At 38.5% G+C, this 16,138-nt stretch overlaps 1 protein-coding gene across 1 annotated transcript in view; it reads left to right on the top strand.

The window, feature by feature from the left end:
* Positions 1 to 939: 939 nt before the first annotated feature.
* LOC122182159 (WD repeat containing planar cell polarity effector) overlaps positions 940 to 16,138 on the top strand; it is a gene marked incomplete at its 5' end in the record, with an annotated part of 134,427 nt that continues 119,228 nt past the window's right edge. Inside the window, one exon of the mRNA XM_042875218.1 lies at positions 940 to 986. Coding sequence (XP_042731152.1) covers positions 940 to 986 — 47 coding nt within the window. The remainder of the gene's footprint in view (positions 987 to 16,138) is intronic.

Below are 16,138 nucleotides of genomic sequence, written 5' to 3'. Positions count from 1 at the left end.
TTTCTTTCTAAACGTACTTGCTTACAGTTTTTATACAGAAAAGTGAAAGTAATTCTTCGAAATGCTTTATGACCTTGTAAAAAACAAACAAAAAAACAACTATATAATTGCTGGTTTAAAGCCCAGAAACAATAGTAGAATTTGAGCACTTTTTGAAGCCTATCCCAGGAAAGAGATTGAGAGGACCAGAAGTCAGTTTTTAAGATGACAGGGAACCTGCAAGAGTTTGAAACAGGACAAAGTTGTAGGTATACGAAAGAACAAAAAGAATTGTGGCTTAAAAAGTGAAGGTGGGTAAGTGCATGAAGTGCTGATGTCTTATACAGGGCTTTTTTTTATATTCCCCACTCTAATGGCCAGAATCTAATTTTTTTAGTGTTCATTTCTAAACTTCAGCTATGTGATCCTGCATGGGTGTTAAATGTCATGAAGAAGCTGGTGTTTCTAGACCTTCTGCTAATAACCCTGATTTTTATTATTTTTATTATTTTTATTATTTTTATTATTAATTATTTTGCTGTAGTTCAGAAAACATTCTCAAGTAGAAGTTTTGCTTTCTGTCTGTGGAATCTGTTTCAGAGATATGGCTTCACTTCTATTGTTTTTAATAGCTCGGGTATGTTTTTATGTAATTACAGGTAATTGATTATTCACTGATTGCATTTAGAAAGCCTCTAGTATTTTAGTAGGTGGGTGGGATGCCATGTATCAATATGCCTGCTATGAAGAGCCTCCTGATGCATAGCACACTTGTAACAGCTATTCATAATCTTCACAAACTACCAACAAATCAGATCTTAATTAAAAATGTGACCAGATTTCTTTTTTTTTGTTGCTCGTTTCTATGTTAATGATCCCAACACCTGTTACTCATTTGGCAGAGATCACACCAACTGTGTAAGCCTCCCATGATGGTCTCTGTGTAGGTGGATCTGATGCACTCGGTGTGATGCACACAGGCCTCTGGAGATTGGAGTGCAGCTCAGGTGTGTTTGCTCTTGCAGGCTTTCTTCACTGACTTGGGGCTGCATTAGTACAGGGGCTTGGTAATAACTACTCTGTTGTAGGTAAAGCTGAGAAACCATGTGAGATCTGTTGTCATCTGACCCATTTTCAGAGGATTTTCTGCTCTCACTTCTTCCAAGTACAGAGTATTGAGTCCTCATGAAAGCGAAATAACAGTAGACACAAGGAAAGACTTGAGTATCTTGGCTGTACATTCAGTAAAGTTGAACTTCTGAATTGTTTTGAACAGGAGAATTGCATTCTTGGTGTATGAGAGTCTTCCTAGTTTCACTCCTTTAATAGAACTTGGTACTTTTCTTCATTACACAGACACTTGTACACCTGCATGGCAGTTTGGGTTTCCTCAAGTCAGTACATGGGAGAGGTTGGTTGTTGTCTAGCTTTGTAGCTTGAGTTAATGAGGTGGTACTTCCCATAGTAGTAGAGTTGAGGTGGTAGAGGTTTTCACAGACCTCTGGGAGGTGGTAAAGGGAAGGAGGGAAAAGAATGTCCTTTGTAGTGCATTTCTTTGGTTCATTTGATTTTTGGAACGCTATGAAATTGTTTACGTGGTCAGTTTCCAAGGCATATCCATAGCACTGCTGTTCTTGAGGAATTCAAAAGAAGGTTATACCAGCCTGTTTTCATAGCTCAGTAAAACCAGTAGCTTAATGTGCTAGCTGAAAGCGTGTGAGTAATTGAAGTGTTTTCTAAACAAACATCTCAGAACTACTGGTATTATACAATAGCTTCTTCAGTCAGTTGCTTCTTGTTTTACAAAGTCTCGTGAAGTGTTAATGTGTTAGGTTAGTTTCCTATGGAAGATGTATGCAGATTGTATTTCTCTTAAGAATTGAATTATTATCTGCAATGTCAATAAAAATACCCAAGGAGTGAAAACCTTACAATGGCTTACAATGTAGAGTTTTTAAAGTTTGTTTTTTGTTTTTTTTTAAATCCATTCCTTACAGAAGGGAAAGTCTGGGAAGACGTGGAGGAAGTATTTCATGTGAAGTCACAGTAGTTGTACTTTCTAAAGCAGCATTCTGGGCCATTCTGAGAGGAACTGAAAGGCTTGACATAGAGGGGAACCAAAGAGCAAGTCAGCATGTGCCTAGTAGGGATAAGGGATCCGTGGCTGTGGAAGAAATCAGGAGCATCCTGTGCTTGTAATCTGGATGCAGATGATGGAAAAGAAAGCAGCTGCATCACCGAGTGAAGGAAGTTTCCCTGTGAAGTAATCAAACAAAGGGAATTGTGTGGTTAGGTTTTTTTTTTTTTCCTGCTTTGTTTCTAGAATGATACAACTGCGCTTCATTTCTTTTTTAGGTTTAATTTGCAGTCTGCCTTTAGTTCTTTAGCAGCTATTATGATGGTTCACTAACATACAGATGCTGAAGAAGTTGGATCTTAATTGAAGGAAAGCCTTTTGAATGTTTGGAGTTTCTAGGGGAAAGATGCTACTCTTCCAGTCTGTACTTTTAATATGGACAAAACCATTTGGACTGGATGATCTTTTAGGTCTTTTCCAACCTTGGTGATTCTATGTATATTCATTTCCTCACAGGTAATCCCATTTATTTACAGTAATAGACCAGATAATGATTTTCAAGTTGCATTCTGTCTCATCTGAAAGACAGTAAAGTATTGCTATGAAATTTGCCTTTTATAGCTGCCTGACATCCAGGGTCTCCCCTCAGTGTATTAGTCAAGGGAACGAGAAATGCTCTACAGTTAAATTATGGGTTTGAATCTCCAGGTGGTGCTTGAATTCATGGTTAAAGACTGTAGAAATTAATTTTGCTAAAGCAAGAAACAACAGGACATTGAGCTACTGTGCCAGCTTTAGATGTATGCTTCAAAAATTTTTTGCTGCTCAGCATTATTCAGTAATCTTTAACTCAAATTGCAGGAAATATTTGAAATTCCATTCTAACAATATCCAACAGAGAATATTAAAGAAGCATTAAATTTCAAATGCCTGAGGGAAAATGTTCTCTTGCAACACCGTGGGCACTTGGATCTCCATAGTACATGCAGTATTATAGTCTAATATTATGCTTTACTTGCTCTAAAATGAAAGCCCAATTTTAATTCCATCTCCAAAAACTAGGCGTACTGCAGTGAAAAATAATTTATTTGAATGTTGTTTCTTTTTAAATACATTGCAACTAACCTTAAAGCTTCCTCACATGAAACTGCCACTGTGGCTTTTTGTCATCTTTCATTCAAACTTGCAATGCGCTCTCTAAGACTTGATCCCAGAGCTTTCATTGCTAACTCATGAGTTGTCAGACCCCAAAGTTACCACAGAGGCTTTTTTTTTTTCTCATTCTATGCATTTTTTTCTTCTCATAAGACAAATATTTAGTATTTTATATTGCTTTGGTAAATGTATAGAACTCCAAAACCAAGCATGAATGCGCTCCTTGGAGACAGGTCATATGCAAACACCAAATGTTGCTTAATGATAATATCTACACAAGTCTGGAAGAATTAATTTGACAAACCTGTTAGTGAACTTAATTTTTTTAAAAAAAAGTTCTAATTGCACCTTTATTGTTGTGGGTTTTTTTGTTTTTTCTTTAAGTTTAGTTTTAGGCCTTATTTGATAGCAAAGCTATTTCCAAAGCAAGTCCTCAGCTTACAAGATTCTTCTGAAAAAGAGGAGAGTAATTCCAAAATGGTTACAGAATCCTTAGCATGTATTCCTTATCCTGGGATTAAGTGTGTCTGTGTTTGGCAGAGCAGCAAAGTGCTGCATTTCTGTTGGAAAGTTTGTTGGTGACTTTTCTTCTTTCTGCTTTTACCGAGGTAGACGTGAAGAGTGTCCAGCAACACTCACAGGTCAATATTTTGATTGTTCAGATCTAGGTAGAGTTTCATGCTAAGCAGTTTTATAAATAGTGCTGCCTGTGGAATGGTGGCAGTGTGACTTGCCTGACAAACCAGATGGGAGATGTTTTAAAGACTTAAGAACTGCAGAAAGAATTTGAAAGGACAGAGATCTCCATGTGGCTTAAGATGCACGATAAAAGCAGTGTAGTACATGCTTTTGTCCTTCATCATGTGGATATCAACTCTGGGTATGCATGTATATAATGTATACATTAGTCTCACAGTACAGTGTAGCTGTGTGAGATATGAATTAGTGAAACTTTGCTGTAAGGCTGACTGCAATACTAGGCTTGTGTCTTGGTGAATTAACTTCACTTTGCTGTAATGAAAGTACTGGAATACTGCAGCCTTGCTGTGAGACCCTCTGTCAGTGCTGGGAGTACCAGTGGCACCTGCTGGCACTCTGTTCATGGGCTCTGACCCTGTTTTGTGGGAGCTGAGGGCTGTGAAGGCTGGTACGCTGCCTTTTTCCATCGTAGCTGCTGTCAGCTGCTTCCAGCCATACTTCTGTGTGGGCAGAGTGAGACCCATTTTGCAGATGCATTTACCATTGTATAAGGAATGAGGGAGGACTGCCTTTGAATTCACCTCTTAAAAGGTAAGGCGTCCACCTCGGGGCAATAAAGTCTTATTGCTATCTAGCTTTTCAGTGTAATCACCAAACTCTTAAGAAGTACAGTTTTTGAGAATATTCTGCTTTGGAGGAAAGCTAGGTGGCTCTGTAAATGTCAGGACCATCTTTTCTGACAAATGGAAGGCTTGTAAGAGACTTAGTGTTTTAATGTAATTTCTAAAGCCTTCAAAATCAGTCATATTATATGGCTTTATCTCCAGTTTTATTGTCAGGAAAATGTTGTGTAGTTGTATTTCTTTGCTAATGATTTTATTGAGTACATATTAAGCGATTAAATAATCACATGAAGTTAAACAGGGGCAAATGTAACACTTGATGTGTGAATGAAGCTATTTCAAGTTTCTTACCTGAGCTGTGTGTTTCAGTGGGCACTTACCTGTTCATTGTTGCCTGAAGCAAGCGTGATTCAGGAGCTGCAGGAAGGTGCCCACCTCCTTGTGCCTTTATGGTGTCACTTGTCCTCTGAAGCAGAATGGTGAACAGTCTTCCTGCGCCTGAAAGAGTTGCATTCCTTAGTAAATAGAATTACTATATTCACAGTGAAGCAAAATTCTATGTGATAGAATGTCAGCAAATGAGGTTGGGACAGAATTTAGGTGAAAGCTCAGATTGTTCATTAATGCTGTGTTGGCAGAGTTCCATACGTGTTGGTAGTCTTGTTAACTTCATTGATTTCAAGTGATTACAGAGGTCTCTTCCTCTGGAATTCAGTGTAAGGTTGGTACTGGACAATTCATAACAGTGCCCTTCATGAGGTAGAATACAAAAGTCAGACTGATAATGAATCAGTAGCCATTTAATTGTAATAAATGCTCAGGCTGTAAGTGGAACTTATTTCTCACGGGGCTGTTTGATTTCAAAATAGCTTGATTGCTTGACGTTTCATCAAAGGGAAATTAAATATTTAGATTGCAGTAAGATCTGTCTGATCTGTCTTCTTTGGCACGTGTCAGTAATGTTTAGCTGTCACCTTCCAGCCTATGTAAACTGGTGATTCTGCCTTTATTTCCAACTTCATTTTTCAGAAAGTCTCTTCACTGGGATTGAATTGAAGTTATTGTCATGAAAGGAAGTGCACTACTTGGTGAATGGGGCGAGGAAGCAGAAGAGTGAAAGTTCTGCATCTTTTTCTCATGTATATCAAATTTAATCATTCATGGATTAGTATGAAGAAACCTTGGAGACTAATGGAATGAAACCATTCATGGCCTTCTTTTGAAGGAACAAATAGTGATGATGGTAAAATACTGCTGCCTCTCTTAATACATGAAGGTAGTTGAAAAAGAAGTATCACACAGAGGTATAACAGCAGCCATAACTTTACTTTGAGTAAACCCAACTCAAAGATTTTGGGGAAAAAGAATATACATATAAAAGAGAACTCCTAATATTTGATCTGCCAGAAAATACTTTTGTAAAATAAAGACTTCTAAAAAATAGAGAAATCACTTAACTTTGCTTCCCACAGCTGAAGCAATTTACTTGTTTTGTTTTGCACTGCCACTGCTGAGGAACATGACACTTGCACGTATGAGTTAACTTAATCATTTCTTCTACAGCCAGAGAAATGGAAAGAATACAAATGTTGCAGCTAAACAGATGGATCTGTCAGTGCTCTGGTTGGAGAGAAAATCCTTGCAAATTGCATAGGATGAATGTGTTTTTAACAGTAACTAATTAATCTTTGAACTGCTTAAAAATGACAAATACGATCTCTGTGATGGAAACCATTCTGTAAGATTTATAAATGATAAAAATTTATTGGGAATACGTGGGTTACAGAGTTACAAGCACCAGGACAAAGGCTTTGGCTAGTTGTAAGTGCCCAAGTTCACATGAGGCAGTCAAGATGTGTAAGCGAGGTGTTGCGGTTTTGTTTGATTTTCATGGCTTTTTCAGTGGGTAGCTGCTATCTTTTTGTGTTTGGTTGGTTGGTGTTTCTCATTTTTGCCAAAATGATTTTTCTTCTGAACAAGAAATTTGCCAGTGTTTGGCCGATGTTGTTTTAAGGCGTCCCTGCATTGCTGTCAGCAGAGTTATTGCAAGGAATAGGTTGCTTGCACAGTACCATTGTTTCTATTATTTTGCCACTTCCCTTTGTTGTAAATTGGAGTCAAATGAGAAATGAGTTGCTAGGGAGAGTGGATCGAGCTGTGAAATGATTGCTAATTAAAGGATATGCACAATGCAAAGAACGAGCTTGAAAGCCATGAACAAACCACTCGCGATTTTAAAGTTATCTGCTTGATTCCTTCCACTTCAGTTTTTCTTTTTGCGTGATGGTAAGGTAGAAAGTCAGCCTGCTTTGAAAGCTCAGATACTGTCTTCAGGGAAGGGAAGAGAAAAAGCATGAACCATTTTGATGGTTGTTGATAATTTGGGGCTGCCAAACCAATGCTATTCACACTGACATCCTGTCTTTTCAGACAATGAAGTAATATATTGGGGTAATTAAAGACAATTGCTTGTAATAGCAGAAAATTGCTGTAATTGTTCTGTTTTCTAGATAACAAAGCAGATTTATGATTTCTGCGACCACATCTGAAGTCTTACTGCTAGAAGTCACAGAGAAACCATAAACAGTCATTACTTCATTATGCAGGGATAACAGTTTAACGGTGTTTTATTTAGAAATCAGGCAGGACGGGTTTCATCCCTGTAGCACCAGATTAATGCCTATTAATCACAGGAGGATCTTCGTTCTAATAAATGTGCCTTATTTTAAACGAGGTTATTTTTCAAGCGGAATGAAGGAACTAAGGGGCAGAGATACAGTCTGATGCCCCTCACTCCCTGGTTTTTGAAGCTTGTTCACGTTTTGTCGCGTCTGTTGATTGCAAATCATATGCACGTCTTAAGTGATAATGAAAACCTGGTGACAGTTTCGGAAGTAGAGTTAAAATTAATCTTGGAGTGAGGGAAAAGCAGGCTTCCAACTGGTTCTGCCTTGCCTTGCTTTGTCAGATAACACAAAGCTTACTGGAAAACCTGCTCACCTGTATGCTGTTTCCTCGTGTTCTGGGACATCTACAGCTGCCTGTTAACTCCCCAAAACTGGGAAGGCCTTCACTCTCAGAAGCTGTTTTAAAATCTGTTTTAAAATACATATGGATCTTCCTTTCCGTAATTTCTTTTGAAATCTGGATTGAGTGTGACACAGCCGAGAGGTGGACCGGATTTTAAGTAACCTTGGAAGTTCCAACAAAATGAGCAACTTTTTCTCTACTGTTAGGCTGCTATTCTGTTGGGCTTCTCCTTCATTATTATTACTGAAAGGATTCATCGGTGTAAATAGCAGATATTCTTACAAAGGACATTCATATCTATGCTTGTTGATCTTTGATGCTTTTATCAATTTAAAGATCTCACTTAGTGAAGTTAAATGCACAACAGATTGATAATTAATAGGAATAATACTGACATTTTTCATACTAATTGTGCCATGCCTGGTTTCTTTGTTACGTCACTGATTTCTTTTTTTCCCTACGCTGTTGGGAGCTTTGACTGTCTGATTTTGGGGTTTCTTCATTATGTACCCTATTTTTAAAATATTCCTTTAAAAACCTAAATATTCCTTTAAAAACCTAAATGTTTTAGGTGCCATCACAAATCTGTTTAAATTTAATTGCAGCTTTTTATTTAAACCATTTTAACCATCTCCAGTTTTGCCTGTTAGCGAGGTCCTTTTTTATCTGCAGAAACTAAAAGTGAAAGACAAGTAAATGGCTCAAGATTAGATGAATAATTATGTTAATGGACATGAAACAGTACCTGAAGAATCTAAAATCAGTGATATGGGAGTATTGAGATCGTTTTCTAAATGCTGAAGTTTGAGATCGGCTCAAGGCGCACAGCGTGGTTTGTGAGATGTGAGAGTGCTGCTCTCTGATTTATGCTGTAGCTGATCACGTTTTTAGGGTCTGAGTTTGTTCACCATTTCCCACATACACCTGATCTGTGTGTGTGTGTGCATACATGCCATTTGTAGCCTTTTGATCTCGGGGGATGCTGCAGATCTCTGTCCTCATAAAGGAGCAGTGTTTGAAGTGTTAAGCGGTTTTCATTCCTGAGCTTCTGCTCCTGGTGAGGAAGCTGCTTCTCTGACCTCAGCCCTCAGGTTTCCCACTGAGCTTTTGATGCAGGTTTTTGAGGGGGGTTAGCCCATTCACGGAGCTGAGTCCTTGAGTCTGGGTCTTGATAGTAAGTGACAGTGCAACCAGTGTGGCCATCGCTCAGCTTGTGCTTCTTTTGAGGTTGTATGAGCACACATAGGGCCCGCTTGTGAAAGGCACATGGGCAAAGCAGCTGTTCTTTCAGAAGTTTCTTACTAGGGGAAAACATAAATGCAAAAAACACTGGGAATGTTTATCATGGACATATGGTGCATTAACATCAATGTTCACTAGAGGGCCCAACTAGCATGTAACTGTTTTCAAAGGAGAAAAATAGTAAGCTGAAGAACTAAGAAATTGCAAAAAGTTAGGAGATGGAAGAGCTGACAGAAGCAAACAGGCTCAAAGCAGGGCGGAATGTGGGTAAAGGTGATGGAGTGACAATGCATTCAACCTGAAAATGTGATCAGACAAGCATGTTCTCCTGCTGGAGAAGGGATTTGGCAACTTTGAACTTGAAATCATGTGATTTCTTCCTCCTCCTGGCTAGATTAATAAGGGGAGTGATGTTTTTAATACTGATGTTTTAAGCATATATCATGCTTAACAAACCATTGCATGCTGTGTCAAGTTCTTTATCACTATCAGCTCTGACTAAAAACCATTGCTATCTGTAGTCTAGCCTGCAGGTGACAAGAGATTTGAATCACTGTAATTAGGCACTCATCATACTCCAAAAAGATACAACTATCTTGATGAATCATTACATAAAGCAAAAAAAAAGTTGTGGATTTTTGTTTGTTTTGCTTTGTTTTAACTCCAGCTGCTGCTGGGGAATGTGAGAGCAGAAATGAGCTCCACAAGAGCTGAAGCAGTTTCCTCAACATGACGGCTGTTGTCCATTTCTCCAGAAGTTAAGAGGTGTCACTGCTTCAAATCCTGCTGGACACCTTCTGGGGCCTTGCCTGGGTTTTACTCGTCCCACATTTTCATATGTCCCACTTCTCTCTGACTTTGAGAAACACATTAGAATTCAATATCCACACTTGAAGAAGAGCTATGAAATGAGTTATTGTTTGCCTTTTAGAATGGTAACTCCAGAGCACGCTTTTGTATGAAGAGCAAGTGATGAAAAAGTGGTCTGCCCAGCAAAATCAGGATTGTGGTTGGAGATGCCAGAAATTGGGTATAAGGAACTTTATCCCTCCGGGGAAAGGTATATCCATACACCCCAAAATATGTTTTTTCATGGCCACTATTACAGCTGCATTGTATTACTAACTAGGTTTTGTTCTCATTTTCTCCTACATTTTAGAAAAAGTGCAGAAAACATTCCTGAAATCCATTTGGCTGTCACCAAGTAGAGGTGCATTGCAATTTTTACCTTTTATTTCAGGAAGAATGAGTTATTCTTCGTTCTTTCTCACTGAAGATACATTACTTTATCTTATCACTCATCCATGCATCTTTCCTCAGCTTGGCTAACATTCCTTTTGATTATTAAGACATTAAATTGTTCGAAACCGAATCAGCGACTGGCATTTATTGCCCACTTGTATGTTTGCTGTGGCAGTGGATTCTTGTCATAACCTCAAAATGTTTGAATTCAGGATCCTAAAGCCAATTTATCAATACTCCAGTTTTCAAAAGAGAGGTGATAAACATTTGCATGTTTATCTTAAGCAGTGGCAGTTGAAGCATAGTAATTCTCTTGGAGAAGGGGCAGTGGGTAACCACAGCGATTATTGAGATTGGAAGGATGAATGGTTTTTAAGAATGTTGTATAATTTTATATTTAAGAAATAATGAACATCCATGCCATTTTTCTTGTTAACCTCAATGCTTAACAGATGTGAAGCGTACTGAAAAATAGATTTCAAACTATGAAATTTACCTTTGTCGAGGGAGCAAATAGCAGTTCTGTTGGTCATGGAAACTTTAGGCTTTACATCAGATTGTCTGCAGTGCTAAAGCATTAGAATGAGCTTAGGTGTTCTAACACTGGTTATTTAACACAGTGTTTTCCCACCTTGAAATTATGAATGGGAGGTGGACTTAACACTCAGCTCAGAGTAGCAGCTGTAATTTCCAGGTAGACAATGGATGTAGTTATATTCAAAACAGTGTTGTTTTCCTTTTTTGATTACTTGGCTGCTGTAAGCAAAAGCTGCTGAGTAAGGGGCAGCATTTTTCTTTGGTTACCTAAGAGACAACGGATCGTGCAGTCTGCTTTTCTGTTTCCTTGCATTTATTTTTGGAGTTTGGTGGCCAGTTCCAATGACAGGTAAGGTAGAGATCTCAAAAGCTCCAAATGTGTTTGCTGTGTGAAAATGTAAGACATGGAAATTAGAGTTCCCTCCTCCAGTCTCCTCAATAAAAGGCTGCAACCTGGGCTTAAGGATTTTCCTCTGTTCTGCCCACAAGATCAAGAATTAAATATATACTTACCGATTGCTGAGAAACTCTGCGGTTCCAGATCAGCCATAGTATGCTGTCTTGTGCTTGGCTGACATGAGAGTTGCATAAAGTGACAGAGGAGAGAACGGAAAAAGAAATTAAAGGGCATGGATAGGAAGATGTGAACAAGCTGAACTGAATGTGTAAAGTATTTGGGAAACGTGTGGGAAATGCAAGGAGCCTAATGTGGAGGTTTGGGAATACAAAGGTGGCACAATGTCAGACTTATGGATGATGAATGTGTAGAAAATCAAACAAGTTGCACTGTTTTTAGGTAGTATTGTTTTTAGATTAGAGCCATTATCGATTGAGGCATCCAAGCACATCAAAAATAAAATTTTTAGCACTGTGTAGTTCATATTGCTATTCTTTTCTTTTTAGTTTGATCGCTCACTTACTCATCACAGGCAATGCTTCTGTGTTTTCTGCTGACAGAAAAATGCTTCCCTGTTCTTACATGTTTATATATTGCTTCATTTAAGGGAAAATGCTGGTGTTGCCTTTAGCACGAACGATGTATGCATTTGCATTTCTGGAACACTTTCAGAGTTTCCCATTTACTTTTATCTTCTCCACAGAACGAGAATCTGTTTTCTAGTTTATCTTTTCTGAAGATCATGATAGATTGTTGATTAAATACTGTAATAAATTAACTTGTCGACTTTTGCCACATTTCATGTTTGTTATATGTCTGCATAACGATGAAGGTTTATAGAAGATGTTAGAAATTAATTCAGGTCGTACATGGTAGAGAACAAAAGGTTTGTGTTTTTTTTAAACTCTTATTTCTAAAAGAAATTGCGTGTCTTGTTCTAAAACCAGCTTAGTGTTGTAATTGTTCAGGGCTTTTTTCCAGTGGTTTACCAGGCACCTGACAGTGTGATAGTGAAAGTAATTCGCATCAAGCTGAAAGCTGTACTCGTCTTTACTTGCCAAAAACGGGGGAGGAAATAGAAAAGGAGAGAATTTTAAAATCCGGAATTTCAGTTAAAATTACAGGGTTTTTTGGTGTTTGGTTCTTTAGTTTGCTTTAAAATAAAAAAAATCGCTTTCAAAATGCCGTCTTACAAAGTAGACTCAAAACTTCTGTGTAGTCATGATCTAAGTCTAGATTAATTTGTTATTTGAATTTACTGAATTCGTAAGTTACAGTTCTTTCAACAGAACTGTCTGAGTTGCTCCTCTCCTACGTGTCAGCAGCTGCTTCTGTTTTCTGGCTGCAATAAATAGGAACACTCTGGTTCTTATCTTACTCATCTGTTTTGTTATTCTAACCAGAACTAACGTGGCATGTTTTGGACATGGCAGTGTTTTGAGCTGCAAATATTAGCCTAGCTAAAGATTTTATGTAAGAGACAATCTTGATGATATGCTTAACTCGCCGTGTTCTCGTGAGCTTAAAATGTAGGAGCAAGAAAGTAATGGAGAAAGGCCAAGTGTTTGCATAAGAAGAAAATACCTGTTTTTCACTTTTTCTGTGGCATTCTTCCTTCAGCATTATCCAGTGTTGACCCGCTCAAAAGCTTTGCTGCTTCTATTTGTTTTGAATTGACAGGGAGAAACTTTTCTGTTTCTTTGGGCTTGCCAAAAAAAAACTGTGATCGTGGCAAATGTGTTTTGGTGGCTGTTGAAGTGGTTTAGGATAGACTTAGGATCACAGAGGGCACCGTAGCTCCAAGGGATAAATCTGTCACCACCTTCACGTTTGTGTTGGGATACGTGTGATGCATAGTCTTTAAAACAGTTGCTTACCTGTCTGTGCAATCAAGAGCAGATCACTCCTCTATAAGAACACGTAAGGGTCGTCTTTGTTTTTGCCAGTGAGGTGGTTATGTTATTCAGTTATCAAGTCTGTTCCTTCTGTAGGCTGCTGGGTGATGCAATGCTCAGGGCTCAGCTGCAGCAGAGTTCCATCTTGGGGACCTTTCAGGCTTCTTTCTTGATGCCTTGGGTAAAGGGAATTGATCTTGAACTTTCTACAAAGTGGTCTTTTCCACTTGTTGGATCAATACTTTGTGACAGAATACTGGAGGGAAAAAAAAAAGTATTTAAGTGTTGATAAGGGCAGCTGCATTAAATAGCATCTGCTTAGTATCTTAAATAAAACCAAATTCTCAAAAAGCACATTTGGTGGCTTCCTCAGAGAGATCTGTAGAGATACCTTAGGATAAATGCAGTGGCCTCTCAGAAGAGGAATGGCTGGTGTTTGGAGCTGGAGATGTGGGAGGAGGAGTTGCTCAGCTGAACAACCCAGAGTGCCTTTCGTTGCCTGCGCTGATGCACTGCTGTGTTGGCAGAGCCCGGTGCCCGTGGAGCCAGGTGCCTGGTGTTCTTCCTACATTTGCAGTCTTAGAAGCACTGTGGGTTTAGGAAGAGTATTGTAGCAATTGCAGTGTTTGGCACAATAGGGTTTTCATTTTAACTAATAAAACTTTTTATTTTAGTGGTTCTCATACATCATGACAACAGTGGGGCAAACCAGTGGCAATGTGGAAACAAACTGCCTTAATCTTTCTCTCAGAATAACTAGGTTACTTATCTTATTAATTATAAGAAATGAATATCAGGTGTCTCCATATATTTTTTGGAGTGACCTCCTGGATTTCATGAGAAGAAAACTAGGCAAATTTTGTTTCTCCTAAGCAATAGACCAACTCCAGGCAAGCCACCTGTTCCTTCTTTTGTCAAGTCTTGGTCTGAGAGCTCAGAAAAAACTATCCAAGGAATTGTTTTCAGGAGTTCAAAGGATCACAAGTGCTTAGGAACAAGCAGCAGGCTGTAATTTATTTTCCCCCTCATCAGTGTGTTATATGTGCAATTTGATTTATGCACTTTCCGAATTTAATAGATTCAAAGAGAACTTTTTCTTCTTGGCTTCTGCTAATTGGTAACAAGCTGAAATTCTACCAAAAAATCAGACAACGTGTTTGTATGACATGTGTGACTTAGTAAAAATTTTATGTGAGGAAAGGTAATGTGCCTTCTCCTTCTATTCTCTGTCTGCCCCACTCTGGCTTCCCCCTTGCCAAACGTTACCTTCCCCTTTGCCCTGGGCATTTTCCACATTCCTTTACCATATAAAGTTGATTATATGCTGCTGAACGCAATTTAAAGGATAGGTCAGGCCTAAGGAAGGAGGAGAATTGCTGTTCCCTCGGAATGAGTTTGGAAGTTTGCCTATTTTCTCAAGGTAATTTCTATGTCTTTTAAAAGCAGCGAGTCATTTTTTCTATGTGTAGTTTTTATCCTGAAGCATTCACCTCTTAAGTCTCATGATTGCCTTTGCCTTCTGAAATTTAAAGACCACTTCTCTCCCAGTGGTGTTTCTTTCCATGTGACCTCTTATTTGGTATTTTTTTCCTTGCATTCAGACACTTTTTCAAAAATAAGTACTCTTTTGTTTACTTTTTGGACTGGATGTACTATAAACTATCATAAGACCACACCTGAGTGGTCTTCACTGAGTGGTCTTCAGCACTTCAGTGCTGAAGTGTTCATGAGGTGGGCTGAGAATTCAGCCTGTCTCTTTTGGAAGTGTGGTGTTCAAGATGAGTGCAACAGAGTTGGAGAAGAAATGGAAAATTCACGCAGGTGGTTTTACCATAAAGTGGCATCTGGCTCTTCTGTTTGTTTCAAGTCTAAATATGTAATTAAACACGAACAAAATTGGTTTTGCACTGTTACTGTCATTCTCTTAGTAGTTGTCTTTAATGTAAGGGATGTCTTAGCAGAGACTGAAGAACATGGTGTGTATAGGAGTTTATGGCACTCCACTTAGCGCCTGCAGAGCTGCTTTTAAGGTGAGATGAGTCTGGAATCAATACAGAGACTCCAAAAGAGTGGGGGATGTGTACCGTTGTTAAAGAATGATGTTTCAAAACAGTTTAATTACTTTTCTTCTTCTGATACCAAATACCTGCTTCATCAAAGGCTGAAAGAATGCTTTCATACTAGTTTGTGTTTCAAGTGATAGTGGTTATTATTGATGTGTTACCCGTTGCACGGCCCAAATTAGAATTACAACAAGCAACATCTTTTCAGGCTATGCTGCCAACATAGGACCTTTTTTTTTTTTTTTTTGTCTAGGAAATTAGCTTTCTCTTTTAGTGTTCAGTGACATCCATTTATGGTTACCTCTGAACAGGTGATTTATGAATTTGGGAGCAGAATACAGAGCTTGTTCTCTCTTGGTTTCTACGTCATTTTTGTAAAATATGGTAGCATCCAAACTTGCTATTGGTGAGCTCTAAGAAGTAAAAGTGATGGTATGGTTTCCATTTTGAACGTTTTAAGCAGAGCAAGTAAGCAAACAAACAAAACCTACACTAATAGTAGGCAAACTAAAATGACTCACAGTAAGAGCCTGCTCAGTAGACTATCCTGTGGAAGCACATAAATGCATGAGAACATTCAGTGCATTTAAAATTGTAATGCATGTTAAGAATTGAAAATCCATAGAAAATATTACAAGTTTCAAAAGTAAAATGGTAAGAAGTACCAATACAGTTTTTTAAAATGGCATGAGGAAACTCCAAACGCTAGAGGGCTGCGCAGTCCTTCATGTAATGGACATTTTCTCTGTTTTCCAACATTTTAATTCTAAACGTTCGTATGTCCTGTTAGGATTATTTTGAGAACAAATAAGCAATGTTATTCCTCATTTTTGATGGCTCAGCCGGGCTGTGAGCAACCTGAGGTAGATGCCCCTCTTCATTACAGAGGATTTGGACTAGATGACTTTTAAAGGTTCCTACCAACTCGAACCATTCTATGATTGTGTTCTTGTTTTTATTTTTGTTTTTGTTTTCCCCCATTATTGAAGTCCTGTATTTCATGCAGCTCCTCTGTCACTACTGTGAGAGAACATCCATGATAAGTTTTGGCAAATTTTGGAAAGTTGTGGTAGGAGTAGACCTCAGTGTCCCTGGGTTAAGAGCCACTGTTTATTGCAAGGCCATCAATTGCAAGGTCTTCTTTGTGACGTTGCTCACTAAGTGCAGTCCTAGCTCTTTGTCCTGGCAGTGCCAAAACA

The sequence above is a fragment of the Lagopus leucura genome, unplaced genomic scaffold, assembly GCF_019238085.1.
Source record: "Lagopus leucura isolate 7727_CA_CO unplaced genomic scaffold, USGS_WTPT01 Super-Scaffold_73, whole genome shotgun sequence".
NCBI lineage: Eukaryota > Metazoa > Chordata > Aves > Galliformes > Phasianidae > Lagopus > Lagopus leucura.
The sequence above is the reverse complement of the archived record's forward strand: the minus strand, read 5'-3'. Positions and strand labels throughout refer to the sequence as shown.